This window comes from Hypanus sabinus, chromosome 15 (genome assembly GCF_030144855.1).
Source record: "Hypanus sabinus isolate sHypSab1 chromosome 15, sHypSab1.hap1, whole genome shotgun sequence".
NCBI classification, from domain to species: Eukaryota; Metazoa; Chordata; class Chondrichthyes; order Myliobatiformes; family Dasyatidae; genus Hypanus; species Hypanus sabinus.
Window position 1 is genome coordinate 57,841,252 of NC_082720.1, and position 20,023 is coordinate 57,861,274.

The following is a 20,023-nucleotide window of genomic DNA, read 5'->3' on the forward strand; positions in this document are numbered from 1 at the left end:
CATTCAGGCTGGTCTGCCAGCCCGACATCTGGCTGTCAAATGAGGTGCGGAGGCTTAGACTGTGGCCTGATCTCTAATTCCCCCACATCCTGGTCCCTACACCCCACCATGACCTCTAACACTCCTCTCTGCCCTGAAACCATCCCTACAAGCCTAGAAAACAACTAAAAATCAACTAACATGAGAAAATCTACAGATGCTGGAAGTCCAAGGCAACACACACAAAATGCCAGAGGAACTCAGCAGGCAGGGCATCATCTATGGAAAAGAATAAACAGTCAATGTCTATTCCTTTCCACTGATTCCTCCAGGCCTGTTCAGTTCTTCCAGGATTTTGTGTGTGTTGCCTTAAAACTCAACTAAATCTGAGCTGTGACCTTGTTGGAGACCATAGCTCGGCACCATCTTTTCTCAATGGAACGAAATAAAACACCAAAACAACACAAGAAGCAACAACAACAGCCCCTCCCACCCATGCACCCCTCACACACATAGTAAGGCTCCAGTTGCAGGAATGGCCACCTCCAGGCTTCCAGTCCTTGACCCCAGACTCTCTTCATGTCCACTACACTGGGTTCAGTGGATAGGACACCTTGAGAGTTTGTTCACTGAGAACTGCACATATTGTTCTACTTGATGAAGCTAAAAATTCTCTGAAGGTTTATAAGTGGCAACTCACTATCACTCATTTACAACTGTCCATACAATCATCACTGCCTGTAACACTGCAATACAAGAACAGGTTGCATCCACTATTTGGTGAAGTCTGCACGTGAAAATAAACTGTCCTAAACTATTACAGTAGCTTGAAAATGGATTAAAAGCCTCATTCTACCGAAGCAATACACCAATCAGCAGGTGAAAGGGTGAACAGATAAGGGAAAGGAGTAGGAACAGGTACATCAAAGGCTAAGTTGAAGCAAAGAGATTTACAGACATATACAAATTGGGGTTGAGCACCACTGCAGACTTAAATGCATGATTGCTCAATGCAGCAAGGAAGGAGAACCACACTTTTGGAGAAATGGATACAGATACCATGTCCTCTCGCAATTTGGATTCAGGTCAAAAGAAGCCATAACACTATTAAGAAGAGCAGGAAAAATTCCCTGATCTCCTTGTGCTGCTGTAACTGAGAATGTTAACTCATTAACCGGGATTCCCTTCAAGTTTGCATGTTCCCTCCATAATTGTGTTGATTTCTTCTCGATGTCCTGATGTTCTGTCACGTTCTAAAAACGTGTTATTAGTTTAATTGGTTACCATGAATTACTGCAGTGTAAGTTAATTGGAAAAGTAATAAAAAGGAATGTATTAGAGAATAAATGCAGAGACAGAGGGAAATGGGACTAAGGAGCTTGCTCCCCAAGACCTGGCCTGCATACAATGGGCTAAAAAGTCTCCTTCTGTGTTGCTACAAGGTGAAACTGAGAAACCTGAACCTTTACTATTCAATCAATGGTATATGCAAACTGGGAGTTAAGCCCCACTGCAGAGACCCAAATGCATGATTGCTTGGTGTAACATGGAAGGAATGCTGCGTTATTGTAGATATGGATACAGATGTCATGTCATTTCATCAGAAATACAACACAGTTTATGAAAAAGAAAGAATGGCAAACAACCAATGTATAAGAGTAGACAAATTGTGCAAATAACAATAAAAACAAATGAATAATACTGAAAACATGAATTGTAGAATCCTCGAAAATGAGGGTCACAAGGTTGACCATGTGAGTGTTTCCTACAAAATGAAAGTGCCATGTACTTCACTGTTTACAGAGTGCACTGGTTTCTGATAGATACCAATTGAAGTCGAGTCACTCTTTCTTTGAGGATTTTTACAGTCATCAACACTAGTGACATGAAAAATAGTTGATCTGAAATTTTGATCACCATTACTATCAACCTTGCATCATACGTAAAGCAAAAAGAGATGCAAAAGCCTACTTAAAGAGCTGAAGAGGGTGGCAGATCTCTGGAATTCTCAACCCTATTGGTCTGCAAAGGCTAGATCAATGAAATGGAAGTTGACATGTTTTTGAAAGAACAAGGAATTGAGGACTCTTGAGAACTGATACAGAAGAGGAGATGAGGTCTGGGGTCGAACAGCTATGATCATATTGAATGGCATGGCAGTCTTTAGGGGCTGGGTGGCCTAATCATGGGCTTATTCTCTTATGTACATAACAAAAGATCGATATGCTCTGTAAGATTGTTGTATTCTTAATGAAGTGAATACTAGTAATTGAATCTTTCACATTCTGGTGTGCTTTATGGTAATTATCACTTAAATATTTCTTAAAATGAACGTAAGTCTGCACACAAAAATACTTAATCATCTTTTAAAACTGAATATAAAAATAAAAAAGAACTTCTAATATTTAGCCCATTAAATAGTTTAAAAATACATCCAAATGAAGAACTATATAGAGCATTCCTTGTTAAACAGAAAGCATTAGGAAGCCTGTAGGATTAATTTGTTCACTGATGGAAGGAACTGCACAGATGCTGATTTCCAGACAGCCTGTGGCTGTGAATGACATTTGACATGACAGCTATAAAATTTAAATCACTAAAAGCTTTAAAATAATGCAAAACCAAATAATCCTGCACTACTTCCAAATACATTACGGAAATTTTTTTGGAACAATACCTCTGAAAACATTAAAATTATAGTTCTACAAAATTAATGAAAAATACCAATGTCTGGGGAGTTAAAAAGCATCTCTCTACCCTCAGGGTAAAGCAGCCAATTATTTCAATAAAAGAGACCTTTAGACTCAAAATTCCATGAGCTCCAGATGGTGGATTTCTTTTTTTAAAAATGCATCTACTTAGTTTGAAGATTTGAGTTGGAGACATCTTGGAATGCTGCATTAGCACAATTAGTTAAATGTTTTTAAAATTTTGACCAGACCTAGAACTATTGTAAAAATATTGTTAATTAAAACTTTAAGCAAAAACAGTTCCCAATACCAGAGTGAGATAGATCACCTGGGTTGAGTGGTGTCAACCTTGCACTCAATGTCAGTAAGGCCAAGACATTGACTGAATTTCTGGAAGGGGAAGATGGGGTAAGTCACGGAAGTCAAGGGAACCCACAGCAGTCCTCATCATGGGATCAGAAGTGGAAAGGGTGAGCAATTTCAAGTTTCAGGGTGTCAACATCTCTAAAGATCTATCCTGGGTCTAACATATTGATGCAATTACGAAGAAGGCACGACAGCAGCTATATTTCATTAGGAGTTTGATAAGAATTGAGACGTCAACAAAGTCACTCGAAAAATTCAACAGATAGATTGTGGAGAGCATTCTAATTGGTTGCATCAGTGTCTCGTATAGAGGGGCCACTGAAAAAGGATTGAAAAAAGCCAGAAGAAGTTTCAAACTCAGCCAGCTCTATCATGGGCACTCGAGTCTCCAGCATCTTCAAAAAGATGATGCCTCAAAAAGGCAGCATTCATCATTAAGGACTCCCACCATACCACCTTCTCATTGATACCATCAAGGAGGAGATAAAGGAGCATGAAGCCACACACTCTCAGCATTCTGGGAACAGCTTCTTCCCCTCTGCCATCAGATTTCTGAATGAACAATGAACCCATGTACCAATGTACACTAACTCACTATTTTTTCCCTTATTTTGCACTGATTTTTTAAATTAAATATATATATATATAGTTAGTTTTAGATATAAAATACATATATAGTGTTCCTAAGACTTTTGCCCAGCACTGTAAGCTGTTTTTTATCATTTACGTGAGTTAATTTTGATTTGATTTGAAGCACTCAGTGCAAAGACATCCATCTCCACCCTCTCTTTATTTGCCCTTCAAACAGCAATATCTATGGGTCTTAAGTTTTTATTAATATTGATAAACACCTAGTAGCATTGTACTGCTGCTGCAAAACAACAAATCTCACAGCATTTATCAGTGATATTAAACCTGATTCTGGTTTCTCAATAAACCAGGGTAGGAAATGTGACTTCTTGGTCGTAAGACCATAAGACACAGGAGCAGAGTTAGCCCATTTGGCCCGTTGAGTCTGCTTTGGCATTCAATCATGGCTGATCCTTATTTCCTCTTGTCAGCCCCACTCCCCGTAACCTTTGATGCTGTGTTCAATCAAGACCCTATCAAGTTCTGCCTTAAATACATACAAAGACTTGGCCTTCACAGCTGCCTGTGGTACTAAATTCCACATATTACGACCATTCTCTAAGGGACTGAATTGGGATGTGTTGGGCTATTTGGTTACAGACTTAGCTAGGGCACTTGGCCCACAATGGATGATCAGATCTGCAGTGCAGTTTAAATATTTTTATTGTAGCTGCCTCAGATATAATCGTGCGATCACTTGTTGAGTAAGTTGCTCTCCTAATGGGTTGTCTATTAGTAGATCCTCGGATGGTTGTAGAGCCTGAACCAGGATCCACATATTCTGGTGCAGCGTGGGTGAGAGTAAGTTGTGGCTGTGGTTAATGATTGGGTCTATTGGTTGTTCAGTCTCTCCTTTCACGGCTACCGCTTGTTCTCTGCAGCACAGTTCATTCTCATGTAGTGCAGCTCCCTCTTGATCAGATTTCCGCCAGGTGTATCTGTTGAGTGCAGTCTTTTCCCAGTTCTTAGATGTAATATTGAATTTCTTCAGGTTGATTTTGATTAATATTAGAAGCGTTTCCTTTGCCTACTAGGGGCTCACTGACCTTGCTTCATCTAGGATTCATCTGGAGACCATTAGTACAGTGGTTAGTATTCCTGCCTATCATCCAAGTGACTAGGGTTCAATTTTCCCACCAGCGAGCCACAGCTATATTCTCCAGCAGCTTGTTTTATATACAAACCACCCTCTGGGTGAAGAAGTTACCCCTCAAGTCCCTTTTAAATCTTTTTCTCCTCACCGTAAACATATGTCCTCTTGGTCTAAATTCTCTTTCCCTGGGAAAAAGATGATAAGATTCTTTACCATCCTGAGATTCAAGATAGGGCTTTACTTTGACAAAACAACAATTTCTCCTGTCCATCTGAGACTGGTAACCTGATAAAGTGAAGGTCATGCAGAACTTTACAGACAGGAATTAAGAGTCAGCACACTGTAATCACAAAGATCAGTTCCTTCCTGTAAGTATCATTACTAAGCTAATTATAAATAATTTACCTACTCAAGATTTTCACAAATCTAGTTTATTCACCACTCTTGAAATACTGTTTTCAGCTCTGGTCCCTTCATTATAGGAAAATTGTGGAAGCTTTAGAAATGGTGCAGAGGAAATTTACCAGGACTAGAGGGTATGTCTTATGAAGATAGACTGAGTGAGCTAGGGCTTTTCTCTTTGTCATTAAGGAGGATTAGAGGTGACTTGATAGAGTTGTACGAGATGATAAGAGGCATATATTGAGTGGACAGCCAGAGGCTTTTTCCCAGGGTGGAAATGGCTAATACCATGGCTCCTAATTTTAAGGTGATTGGAGGAAAATATGGGAGCATGTCAGAGTTGTTTTTTTTTAATACAGAGAACTGGGTGCGTGGAGTGGTAGCAGAGGCAGATACATTAGTGGCATCTAAAAAACTCTGAGGATGATAGAAAAATGGGGGCTATGGAAGAGAGAAGAGTTAGATTGACTTTCGAGTAGGTTAAATGGTCAGCACAACATCATGGGCTGAAGGGCCTGTACTATGTTCTATGTTTAAATTCACTAACTGCTCCACTGGGAGTTCAACTTAATGCTTTGCATTAATAGTTCAGTAACACTGTTGCCACAGCACCTGAACAGGTTAAATGGACGAGGTAAGAGTTTTGTAAACATCTTCTACAGTGGGGCATACGTTTGATGGTCATCAAGTCAATGAGGTGAATGCCATTCATACTGACAAAGGCAGCCTTCCATCCTCAGGGTAAAACAATCCATTATTTCAATTTAAAGTCTGCTTTTGGACTTAAACTTTGATGAGTCCAACACACAACACTTGCACTCCAATATGACATTGAAAAACTTGCTGTGGAAATCTTTTAGACAGGTTAAATAAATTAAAGTCTATGGGATTTATTTTCATATCTTTAATACAAGGGGCCTAGATATTCAGTACTGCAGAACATTATATTGAAACAGATCTATCCTTCAGCGACCATAGCTCACTCATCACCAGTTATTATTTGGGTTTTAGATATAATTTCACTTAACAAGTAGAGCAATTGCTGAAAATGGGTAAAGAGCAAATAAATTGCTGTCAATAGATCATAAGATATAGGAGTAGAATTAGGCCATTCAGCCCATCGAATTTGCTGCATCATTCCATCATGGTTGATCTCGGATCTCACTTAAGGCCATACACCTGCCTTCTCACCATATCCTTTGATGCCTTGACCGATCAGGAAACGATCAACTTCAGCCCTAAATACACACACAAACCTGGCCTCCACCACAGTCTGTGGCAGAGCATTCCACAGATTCACCACTCTCTGGCTATAAAAATTACTCCTTACCTCTGTTCTAAAAGGTCACACTTCAATTTTGAGGCTGTGCCCTCTAGTTCTGGATACCCCACCATAGGAAACATTCTCTCCACATCCACCCTATCTAGTCCTTCCAATATTCGGTAAGTTTCTTCGAAATTCCAGTGAGTACAGGCCCAAACCTGCTAAACACTCCTCATATGTTAACCCCTTTTTTCCCGGAATCATTCTCGTGAACATCCTCTGGACTCTCTCGAATGACAACACTTTCTGTGTAAAGAACATCCTGAGTCTGTGGTAAAGGCAGCAAATGCAATGTTGGCATTACTTTCAAGAGGAATAGAACGTAAAAGTAAGGAGATAATGCTGAGACTTCATAAGGAGGTAGTCAGGCCCTACTTGGAGTTTTAAGCCCCTTATCTCTGAAAGGATATGCTGTCATTGGAGAGAGTCCAGGGGAGAATCACGAGGATGACTCTGGGAATGAAAGGATTAACATATGAGAAGCTTTTGGCAGCACAGAGTCTAGATCTGTGTATAGCAGCAGTTTTTCCACAGGAAGACAAAGGGCCGTCACATAATGCTTGGATAAGAAGGGTAGAAAGGACAAGCAAGGGTCACTCCCACATCAGTAATCAGAAGTTTACAGGGGGAATTCTAAGGATCTACAAGTCAGAGTCTGATTAGGAGGAGTGAGTATAATTTTGTGTGTGGTAAGTCATGCTTAATCAACCTTATAGAGCAGTGATTCCGAATCCATTTTTATTGCCATGGACAAATACCATTAAGCAAGGGGTCCATATACCCAAGTTGGGAACCCCTGTTTTAAACCACAACAGCATAAGGCACAGGGGTAGAATACTGCCATTTGGCTCCACCAATCATATCCCCCCCACCCCATTTTCCTGCTTTCACCCCATATTCATTGATATCCTTACTTATCAAGAACCTATCAATTCTCTGCTTTTAATATAGCTAAAGACTTGACCCCTACAGCTATCTGTGGCAATGAATTCCATAGATTCACATCCTTCTAGCTAAAGACATTCCTCCTCATCTCTGTTCTAAAGAAACAATCTTCTATTTCGAAGTTCTATTCTGACTTTCCCACTACTGAGAACATCCTCTCCATGTTCACTCTGTCCAAGCCTTTCAATATTCAGTGGGTTTCTATGAGATCCCCCATCATTCATCTGAACTCCAGCAAATACAGGCTCAGAGCCATCAAATGCTCTTGATATGTTAACCCTTTTTTTCCCAGGATCATTTTCATGAACCTCCTGTGGACCTCTCCAATGCCAGCAAATCCCTTCTTACATATGAAGCCCAAAACTGCTCACAATATTCGAAATGTGGACTGACCAGTTCCTTTTTACCTCCTAGTGCTCATCATTTCCTCCTTGCTTTTACATTTTTGTTCTCTTGAATGAATGTTAACACTGCAGTTGCCTTCCTTACTATTGACTCAACTAGCAAGTGCATTTGCACCTCTTATTTCTGTATTTGTTCCCCATTTAAAAAATAGTGTATGCCTCGACTGAGGAACACTGCTAGTCATAGGCAACCAACCAGAAAAGGCCTCCTTTATTTCCACTCTTTGCTTTCTGTCCATGCTAGTATTTTTCTTGTTGCACTATGGGCTTCTATCTGGTTTAGCAGTCTCATGAGTGGTAGTTTCTCCAAGGCCTTTTGAAAGTACAAAAGAAAAAGCACCATCCACTGACACTCCTTTTTTTAACTGGTGACTTTGGTCTATTTCATCATGTGCCACCAAATACCCTGAAACTTCATCCTAATAAACTCCAACACCTTATCAACCTCTGAAACCTGGCTGACTGGCCTATAATTTCCTGTCTTTTGCCTCCCTCTCTTTTTAAACAATGGAGTGACATTTGCAATTATCCAGTGCTACAGAACCATTCGAGAATCTAGTGATTCTTGAAAGGTCACTACTAGTGTTTCCACAACCTCTTAGGTTACCTGTTTAAAAGCCCTGCGGTGCAGTCATCTGGTCAAGGTGATTTACCTACTTTTAGACCTTTCAGCTTACCAAGCAGCTTCTCTTCAGTAAAAACGACTGCATTGACTTTTGCCCGACACTTTTGAATTTCTGGTATACCACCAGGGTCTTCCACAGGGAAGACTGATGTAAAATATTTATTCAGTTCAATCACCATTTAGTTGCTCTCCATTACTACTTCTCCAGCGACATTTTCCAGTAGTCTGAAGTCCACTTCTGTTCTTTTATTTTAAATGAGATATAGTCAGAAGAAACATAAATGGTATTGACACTTGACCTGCTACAATGTTTTTAAGTGATTCACAAATGGGGTTCATTTTCTTTCCATCTATGGTTCAGTTGAGAAACCATGCTTGCGTCATTCTCCTTTGGTTGAAACTGAAAAATTTGATGGGTTGAAGCCCAGTTTGTAATTATGGTAAAAGCTGAGAAAAGAATTGTCTACAAGGAGTTAAACCTCCTGATGACATTGCTGTGAGCATGCTCAGCAGCTGACCTTCATTCCCCTTGACAGGAGATGCTCAGTTATTGTTTGGTATCCTGAACCTCAAAAAGATTTCACTGAAACTAGACTGACTGGGTCTACTTTAATGGATTATGAAATGAAATATTTTTATGGCCAGGAAGTATTGGTGTATGAAATTAAGACTTGCTTCCCCCTCTCCCAGATACTGTTGTTTTATATTAAAGCCCCTCAGTTAATAAATCAGCCATGACGGAATGGCGGAGCAGACTCGATCAGCCAGATGGCTTAATTCTGCTCCTATGTCTTATCATCTTCATTCATTTCACATACTATAATGGCAAAAGGAAAAATGGAATGAATGATTCATCGCTTTCTGCAATTTCTTAAGAAATTGCATAAAAGGAATATAGTTCTTAAACAGTTAAAAGATTTGCAGGTATTGCAAGACAAAGGAATTAATTTTCTAAATTATAAAACATTTTGGAGGTATAATTATTATCCAACAACAATGAGATTAACAGAGTATTTTAAAAACTAGATCATAAAAATAATTTGCTATCCCTCAAGCTTAACTCTCCAACCCCACCCACTCACCATCTTAATCCTCTGCTAGCACACCCCTCTGAGAACTGTAGAATAGTCTACTCCACTGCTATGACAAGCGTAGGCAATAGGGGCTGGGAGGGAGAAAGCACTCTCCATCTTTACAGAATCAACTGTTTCACATTTTGCAACCCTGATGAAGTAAAATGAACTTTAAATGCTCTATCTTAAAAACTCTTTATTCATAAAACCTTTTCACCTTCAAGGGATGTCAGTGGCAAGTCATTTTTTTGCATTAGATATCAAATTTCCCGCCCATTACTGTAGCTTAAGAAAATCACATCTTAATTTGTGTTACCATATAGCCCCAAAAGTAGAGGCATTTGCAGATATTAGGCTGCAAACAAAACAAAAAAAATTAAATGTTGTGGATTAAAAGCATTTCTGAATCAAGGGGTACTTTTTATGGGAGTGTCAGGAAGATGCTTTTAAAGCCGCAGTTAATCATGGAGTCTGTGGGTGGGGAAATGTAACAAAAGTAAGATTTGTGAATAGAAGAGGGCCACCTCCTGGCAAACAAGTTTATGGAGACTGAGCCACTCCCTTGACAAATTGAAAAGGTTGTGTGATCGCTTGTGAAAGGAACAGAAATGAGGGCAAAACATTTTTAAAAAGGGCCACCATAGTCGAGTGGTCCTTAACACAAACCTTCACAAATGTGAATGTTTGTGTTTTTTTCTTGAACATGGACTTCCTTTGTTCTAATATTGTAATGAATAGAAGACAGAAGATACTGTACTGTTGCTACGTGCACTAACAATGTGCCTCTTAATATACAACCTGATTCTGCAATACTCAATCATGTGCACTCGTGCTGCCACCCTCAGGAATATATAAACCACTACTTTCAAGATTTGTATCAGAAGCAGTATACAGAATGACTAAATAAATAGCATGATTTCTTTAGCCAAGGGGTGGTGATTCTGTGGAATTCATTGCACGGAGAGCAATGGAGGCCATATCATTAAGTATATTTAAAATTGAGGTTTCTTGATTTGTTAGGGCATCAAAGGTTACAGGCAGAAGGCAGGAGAACGGGTTTGAAAGGGATAATAAATCAGCCACGATGGAATGGCAGAACAGAGTCGATGGGCCAGATTTCCTAATTCTGCTTTTATGTCTTATGATCTTATATAGTATTTTTTATGTATTGTACTATACTGCTGCTGCAAAACAACAAATTTCATGACATACGTCACTGATATTAACCCTAATTCAGATTCATACAGGATGGCAAATCACATACAGGTAATAAACAATTCTGATTTCCCTATATTAAATCTTTGAACGTAAAGAAACAAAATTCTGGGTGTGTCTTTTTTTCAGTAATTTCGGATTGTCAAGTAAGAAATAATCTTTATTTTCCTACCAAGTTACCACATGACATAGGGGGTTTAATAAAGATTGCAATTACATTTCTGCAGATATGTTCGTAAAAAAAATCAGTATTTTACTGTATTGACTTCCCTCTGCTTGAAGGCTATTTTTCTGTTTCCATTTCACTTGTGCTGTCGTCAGCACAATGATGTGCCGCAGTCTCTATATCTCGTCCCTTGACATCTGGCTCCACCCACCCCTTCCAAGGTGTTCGAATGCTGACGGGGGATTTTCATTTGCTTTACAGTTCTAGCTGGAAGCTGCATTTGATGTTTAGCACTCTGCAGTACAATCTGCTCTGTGGTAATAATCACAGCATGCTTAATCTTACTTCTTTTCTATTTTGGGCTCACAGTGGCGTGGGGAGAGAGTGCAGTCAAATTAAACACAGTGTGAGACACCAAATGCTTGCAACACTCTGCTCCAGACACAGACAAAATGCATTAAATAAAACAAATGATGAAAAGCGGTAGATAAAGTCAGAGTGACAACAAATTCTGATTTAGATGCACTGCTTTTATCTACATGGAGATGGGTGGGCGAGGGCGGCAGGACGGACAATATGTGTGGGGATTTGGGGAGGAGGAGAGAATCGTCCATTTCCTCCCTGATCTGCAATTACAGATGGCACTCCCGTTAGCTCATGGTAGCCACTATTATTATGCAGAACAGCTCTTTTGCTTCCTTGCAGTTTTAACCTTGATGCATGTGCAGCGCCATCTTGTGCCTTTTCTCTATATACACACTGTAACCGTTTTGTAATGGTCATTCACAATGAATTTCTGTGGATTCTTTCAACACAAATGTAACAAGTTTTTTTTGTACTTCCTCGAATGGGCAGCATAGAGGGTGGCATGGGAGTATAACAGCTAGTGCAATGCTATTACAGTGCCAGTGACACGGTTTCAATTCCTGCTGCTGTCTGTAAGGAGCTTATACATTTGCACCAACATCATGTGGGTTTACATCATGTGGGTTTCCTTCATGTGCTGTGATTCCAAAACCCATGTATGGCTTAGGGTTAGTAAGTCGTGGGCAAGTTATGTTAGTGTTGAAAGTGTGGCAACACTTGCACGATGACACCAGCATTTCCTCAGACTACGTTGGTTGCTGACACAAATGACAGTTTCACTCTGTTTCAATATTTCAATGTACACGTACAAGTGATATATGAAGCTAATCTTCTTTAAATTTTTATGAATTTTTATACCAGTTGGCACCATTATGTTCCAGCCACTGAGGCTTAAAATGGCTATTATAAACTGAGGTGCCTGGAACAATATGGCAAGCTCACAGAATCTGAAAAACCAGTAGGTTAATACTTGTTAGCAAACACGAGGAAAGCTGCAGATGCTGGAAATTCAAACCACAAACACAAAATGCTGATGGAACACAGCAGGCCAGGCAGCATCTATAGGGAGAAGCGCTGTCGACGTTTCGGGCCGAGACCCTTTGTCAGGACTAACCGAAAGGAAAGATAGTAAGAGATTTGAAAGTAGTGGGGGGAGCGGAAATTGTGAATTGATAGGAGAAGATCGGAGGGGGTGGGATGAAGCTAAGAGCTGGAAAGGTGATTGGTGAAAGTGATACAGAGCTGGAGAATGGAAAGGATCATGGGACGGGAGGCCTCAGGATAAAGTAAGAGGGGGATGGAGAACAGGCAAACAACTAAATATGTCAAGGATGGGGTAAGAAGGGGAGGAGGGGCATTAACTGAAGTTAGAGAAACATCTTCAGGTTGGAGGAACACCACCTTATATACCGGCTGGGTAGCCTCCAACCCGATGGCATGAACAGTGACTTCTCTAACTTCCGTTAATGCCCCTCCTCCCCTCCCAATGGTTAGGCACAGGAGTACATTCAGCCAGAGATTCATTCCACCGAGATGCAACACGGACCGTCATAGGAAGTCATTCCTGCCTGTGGCCATCAAACTTTACAGCTCTTCCCTCGGACTGTCAGACACCCTGAGCCAATAGGCTGGTCCTGGACTTATTTCCACTTGGCATAATTTACCTATTATTATTTAATTATTTATGGTTTTGTATATTTATATTTCTACACTATTCTTGGTTGGTGCGACTGTAACGAAACCCAATTTCCCTCGGGATCAATAAAGCACGTCTGTCTCTGTATAGTGCGGCTTGGATCTGTGCCATCTTATAAGCTTCCAGATCCTGAAGCAAAGGAGGCCTTTTAGTTACTGGAAAGGGAACATCAATATTGTTTCTGCAAAGTCCTCCAAAGTAAATGGAAGGACAAGTAAACCAACATTTGTGTGGCTTCCCAGTTAAATAATTACTGTATTTTCAGTCCATGTTGCCTAATTAGAATGTCTGGCCACTGAATGAGCATGAAATTGAGACTGCTTTTCCATTTGAATCCGAGATAAGCTTTGAGCCAGACATTGTGTCATTGAGCAGGATAATCAAGCCACTGCTGCAACACACCTTCCCCTGAGGTACTACCACAATTGCTGCAAGAACTCTTCTCCACACCTTTTCTCCCTTATCCGTACATGCTGGACAAAAAGAGTCAACCAAAATGTTGTTATCCACATTCTAATGTACCAAGCTGCATTCCCTCATTGTGCTGTCCTTGCTGGTCAATACATTGCTTCATAGTAGGATAATGACTCAGTTTTGATATTCTATTCAATTTCAAATCCCTCCGTACTTCTCTTTCTCTCTTCTCACATTAACCTTTGCACAATATTAAATTTTCACTGCACAGACTCAAAACAACTTGCTTTGATTTATCTAAAGATGCCACGCATCGATAAAAATTGTTCTCAGTTTTGGTGAATCTGGCAACAAAACCAAATGCAGAATTAAAATGTGATTGCAACAAAAAACTATGGAAAAGAAATGTACGATATAGAAATCCTACCTGCATTTATGTCAATGATGGCACTCTTTTTCAGCTTCTCCTGCCTTTCCTTCTCTGCTTTTTCTTTGGCAAGTTTGGCTTTTTTGATTTTCTCCTCAGCTTCCTTCCGTTTCTTGTTCTCCATGACTGATTGCTGTAAAAGATAAAAGGACACTTAAAGATTAAAGTTAAAAGACTCATTTATTTATCTATCCATCTTAATTAATTAATTAATTAATATCAAACTGTGTATGAATTATACAACAGGTAGCCACAAAGCAAGAAACCCAAAAGAACCCAATTTAAAAAAAGACCAAGACCCTATGGGCAGAGAAAGAGAAAAAAAGAACACAAATTATGAAATTAAGGTCATGGACCGAATCCCAGAGCTGCTGGAGTAGGCCCATAGCCCTTGTCCCAGTTTAAAGGTTCATTTTCATTTTATGGTCAAAGTATGCATGTACAATACAACTCTGATATTTGTTTTCTCCAGACTGCCATGAATTACAGAAAAAACATAGGGTGTTGAAAGAAAGGACATCAACCCCTCCCCCCCACATACCTGCCCGGCATGAAAAAGAAAAAGAAACAAACCTCGCAAACCCCAAAGATACCAACCCCTCACTTGCACAAAAACTAACAGATAGCCCATCTGGAAAATGGCAGCTAGATAATCTTTATTTGTCACCAATGATCAGCACCAAGATGTGCTGAGGAAAGCTCACAAGTGCGCCATGCTATGGTAGAAGTATTTTCATTGGTAATATTTAAAAAGGAACTGCATTTAACTTTAAGTGAAAATAGTGGAGTGCTATTGAGAAAACACATGGATTTTTGACCTCACATCTATGTCATTATGATCTTTCACTTTACTGTTTACCTTACTTGTATGGAAGACAAGTTTTTTTTTACTGTATGTGTGATAATAATAAATACCCAATAACAATATCATAAACCTTGCAAAGCAACAAAAGACCAAATCGTCTCCATCTAAATCTCAGTTATGCTTGTGACAAAAGCATGTACTGCTTCTACTAACAGAATGATGTAGACAAAATGATTCTTGTAACAAGCTTAACATGCACTGAGCCATTGGGTTCAAATCCAGTCCAAATTTCCATCGTCTCATGCAGAATCTTAACAATTGAAATGACTGTCTTGACCAGACAATCATTATTTACCAGACAGAGACAGATGCAAGAAGGCAATTTGAACTGATGTATTGACATTATCTGCATGCAATGAAACACTTACCAAAAACAAATTCTTGAAGTTGCTGAGGTCCCCAAAGAACTCCTCAATTGTCACTTTCTTGAAATCAAAGATAAAGTATCGCCCAAGATCTTCAAAGTCCTCCTCCATGGTTTTATGCATATCTGTTAATTTTTCAAACTGCTCTTTTGCACCTGTTATAAAACTGTATGGACACTTAAGGAAAAAAAAACCTTGTATAAGACATTAAACATGATTCTTTCATGGATAGCCTAACTCCTCAAACTTCAGGTGAGCAGAAAATTTAATACTGGTAACTTTGTTCAGTTGTCCTTACAAAAGGTAAATTATACAGAGGGCTTCATGATAGTGTTATAGTTAGTACGACACTTTTACAATTCGGAGTTCGGCATTCGAATCAAACATCATCTGCAAGGAGTCTGTACATGCACCCTGTGGAATGCATGCATTTTCTCTGTATGCTTTGGTTTCCTCACACAGTCCAAAGACGTAGGTTAATTGGTCTCTGTAAATTGTCCCTTGATTAATCTAGGGTGAAATGAGGAGTTGTTGGGCAGTGTGGCTTGAAGGGCCAGAAGGGCCTATTCCACACTGTATTTCTAAATAAATAAAAAGAAATAAATGAACAGATAGTCCAGTGAGCAGACCAATTACAAAATTGCAAACTTAGAAAATGAAAACACAAGAAATTCTGCAGATGCTGGAAATCCAAAGCAACTCACACAGAATGCTACAGGAAGTGAGCACCTTCACTCTATCCGGTAAAAGTGGTGCTTTCTGGTGGCCAAGCTTTTAATTATGATTCGTAGTCGAACAAGTTGATCCATGGCCTCCTCTTCTGCCAAGATGAAGCTACCATCATGGTGAAGGAGCAACACCTTATATTGCATCTGGGTAGCCTCCAAACAGATGACATGAATATCAATTTTTCTTTCTCATAAAAATACTTTTCCCTTCCCCCCTTCTTCTATTCCCTACTCTGGCCTCTTTCCTCTTCTCAGCTGCCTATCACTTTTCCCAGGTTCCTTTCTCCTGTGGTCCACTCTTCTCTCCTATCAGATTCCTTCCTCTCCAGCCCCTCACTTTTCCTACCCACCTGACTTTACCTATCACCTCCTAACTATCCTTCTTTCACTCCCCCAAAGTTTTATTCAGGTATCTTCTTTCCTTTCTAGTCCTGAAGAAGGGTCTCAACCTGAAACATCAACTGCTTATTCATTTATATCACTGCTGCCTGACCTGCTGAGTTCCTCTAGCAGTTTGTGTGTGTGTTGCAGTAGGAAATGAAATAAGCTTTTCACTTTTACTTTGTCCCAATTCCCCTCCTATCCTCTCCCAATGGATTGGATTTACATTCAATCACTGATGTGTGAATGTAACATTGTTTTTTTTAAGTATACAGGCAGTTTCATCTCCATTTATTGCACAAAGAGCTATTTTCAGGAAATTGCATTCATGAGGTATAGCTTTGAGAAACAGCCTATTATACACATATGGGAAAACCAATCCCAAAAAGCTGAATCCCTAACCGATCAGAATTGATACACAATCCAGATGACTAAGTATATTGAAAGGGATATGTTGTTGTAGTTATTAATTATATAACAGTTGTATTACATAATATATAATATTAAATATTAACAGTTTCTGCAAGCAGGTAACATTTACCAATAAGCAAATAATTCATGACAGAGTCAGTGATAGTTGCAATCTCAGTGATGACTCAATTAGAATCATTACTAATAATGAAAAATTCACAGAGAAAGTAGGAAGCTTTAATAAGTCAACCCCTGCTGCCCTATTTATACTGAAAACAATTTCATGAAAATAATGAAATCACAATTGTGGGCCATATAAACATTAAATACTTTAGTCTAATTTTATATCTCTTCTCAGTATTCCTAAACTACACAAACTCTAGAATAATTACTATTTTGAAAATACAAGCAAAATCATTTGAGAAAATTAAATGCAAATACACAGAATAATATAAAACAACAAATGTCAGGATGATGGAATGAAGAATTTTTAAAGTAGAGATTAAATCAATGAATTTTATCAAAGCTGAATCTCCTTGCTAGAGAGCATAATGCCTTATTTATTTCTGACATTGCTTAAGATGGATTTAAAGTATTCCCTTCTGTATTAATCAAGCTGTATGACATTTAGAAATGATAGAATTCCAACCCTACATACGGGACCATACCATCTGTCATACCGGATAGGGAGTTACACATCGGGGTCCAGGTTCATAGTTCACTAAAAGTGACTATGAAAGCGGATAAGGTGGTAAATGTGGTGAATTGCATGCTCACCTTCACTGGTAAGGGTATTCAGTAAAAGAGAAAAAAGATCTTTCTAAAGTAAGAAAGTTGAGCTGCAACTATATAAAACTACAGTCAGATCACACTTGGAGTATTGTGTGCATTTCTGGTGCCCCATTATGTGAAGGCAGCACAAAGGGTTCAGAAGAAGATTCGAGTGTCTGAGTTGCCTGGATGAGAGAGTATGTACTACAATGAAAGGCTGAAAACTTGGGTTGTCTTTCCTAGAGCGCTGGAATCTAAGAGTGGACTTGACAGAGGTTATTTAAATTAACAGAGACAAAGACAGGGTAAACAGTTGGAATCTTTTCCCAGACTGGAAATGTCAGGCACAGAGTGTCTGCTTTAAAGTCTGGAAACAGGGAGGGTGGGAAGCATTATATAGCTGCATCATAGTGTTTTTCCATTACTATCTCCCTATCTGTTCACTGAGATTTGGCTTAAATGTATGTAAACACGATGCTGATGACTTTATCACATATGCTGGTGTTGTCAGTCGTGACTGTGAAAAGCTTAAATTTCATAACATGACTGAAGCACAGTTCAAATATATTTATTTATATACAAATATATATATTTATTTAGCCCAAAAGACACACAAGCAGAATTAGGCCATTTGGCTGTTTTTTTGTTGGCATGTTGTTGCTATATGAAAGGCTCCCTTACTGTTATATAAAACATAATAGTTAAAAGAGTAAATCATTAAAAAAATGCAGAGACAACATTTGGACAGCAGTCCTCATCAGATCTCAAACCCCAGCTCTAAAAAAAGAGGGAGTATTTCTGATTGATGATAAGTATTTGAAAGATATGATAGAGAATTAGACAGTAAAGCAACACACTCTTCCATTTAACAGGCCTTTCTAAGCCAGTGAAACACAAGAGTAATAAGTTTCAACAACCATCAAAATCAACAAGGAGTTTAATGGTCACATTCAAAGTTGACTTTGCCACTTGGAAATAGTATGTCAATGCATTTATCAACAATCAGTTGGTCAAACTACAAACTGACATGGTGTCAGATATCACCATTATTTCCAAACACAAATGGTGGGCACTTGGGTTCCCACCAGTCAAAACTGCTGATCATTCCACTTGCAGTGCATCATTCCAGCAGGGAACACAGCTTCAGAATATAGGGTTATCCTATTAGAACAGAGATGAAGAGGGATCTCTTTAGCCAGAGGGTCTTAGACTCTCCCACCATATGAAACATCCTCTCCACATTCACTCTATTGAGGTATTTCAACATTCTGAATTCCAGTGAGTCCAGGGCCAGAGCCATCAAAGAGTGTTCATATATCAGGCCTTTCAATCCTGGAATAATTTTTGTAAACCTTCTTTAACTTCTTTGAACCCTCTTCAATAGCAGCACATCCTTTCCAAAACTGCTTACAATACTCCGTGAGGTCTCACTAGTGCTTTTTAAAGCCTCAACATTACACCCTTGCTTTGATATTCTAGTCCTCTTGAAATATTGACATCGCATTTGTCTTCCTCACCTCCATCTCAACCTGTAAACTTTAGGAAATCCTGCAGGAGGACTCCCAATCCTCTTGCACCTCAGATTTTTGGATTTTCTCTCCATTAGTGGCGTGTGTTAACAAATCAGCCAGATCTGACTGGACAAGCTTGATCTCTGGAGTATCCCTTTGGATGAGCTCTGTACAAAGACAGTGGCCATTCAAATTATGTTAGTTAACACCATCAGTATGTGAGACCATACAATAACTGCAACAGCACTATGTAACAGTGTTTCAAGTTGGTTTAGGTTACTGTACCAAATTGCAAACAGAACTCCATCTCCATCCAGAATCAAATCCATTTTTCTGCCCCCTAAGTCTGGCACCAGATGACCTGCAACAAGCTGGTGTGATCAAATCTGCCAACTACACGTGTTGGGCAGCTCTGATAGTCATCATCAAGAAAGCCCATTTGTACAGTGAGGTTGGGTGCAGATCTCAATGCAAATTTGGAAACACACTAGTTCCCCTTAGCTGGTACCTGTAGATCTCTTCGTGGAATTGAACAGGGGTCGCTACTTCGCGAAGTGGAACTTTCTCTAACTGAAGAACACCTGCAGGTAAAAGTGCCAGACAATTCAGAGGAGTTTCTCACCATTACAACATGTAAGTGGCTGTTTCCCTTCCTCTGTTTGCCTTTCGGAGTACAGACAGCTCTTCAATTTTCCAACAGCTATTGAAGTTTTTGTAGATGTGTGGTTTTACTGAATAAAGGTTTATTTCATGTCTGGCTTTGTTCAATCTCCTGCCTCCAAGTCTCATCAGTAGTTATACGTGAGCAAACACAACACTTCTGAATACTCTATTCAGTTTATTTGTGCCCCCCAAAATCTTGCCTTAGTTATAAGCAGATTGCATCATTTCTTTCTTCATAGATCCATCTGGTTAGAAGACCACAATGTTTTTTATGTCTCTATCAAAAACACTATTATAAAGATTATTAAAATGGACAGATTTCATCCACAATATATGTCACAATGCTTTACATGATAAAGCAGATTTCTAAAATGCTTTAGCTGCATAGGGAAAAAAGGAGAAATTAAATCTATTTCTGAATATATGATTTCAAAATTCACATTTAACAAAATTTGCAATTTTATACACTTTTTGTCATTAGTAAAAACCATTTTCATTCTTTTTGAGATTGGG

The 20,023-nt window shown here is 39.2% G+C and overlaps 1 protein-coding gene across 1 annotated transcript in view; it reads right to left on the minus strand.

Annotated features, from left to right (window-relative positions):
• LOC132405559 (protein diaphanous homolog 1) overlaps window positions 1-20,023 on the minus strand; it is a 116,147-nt gene that overhangs the window by 64,011 nt on the left and 32,113 nt on the right. The window contains exons 7-8 of the mRNA XM_059990456.1: window positions 15,049-15,212; window positions 13,816-13,948 (exon numbers count right to left, since the gene is read on the minus strand). Coding sequence (XP_059846439.1) covers window positions 13,816-13,948; window positions 15,049-15,212 — 297 coding nt within the window. The remainder of the gene's footprint in view (window positions 1-13,815; window positions 13,949-15,048; window positions 15,213-20,023) is intronic.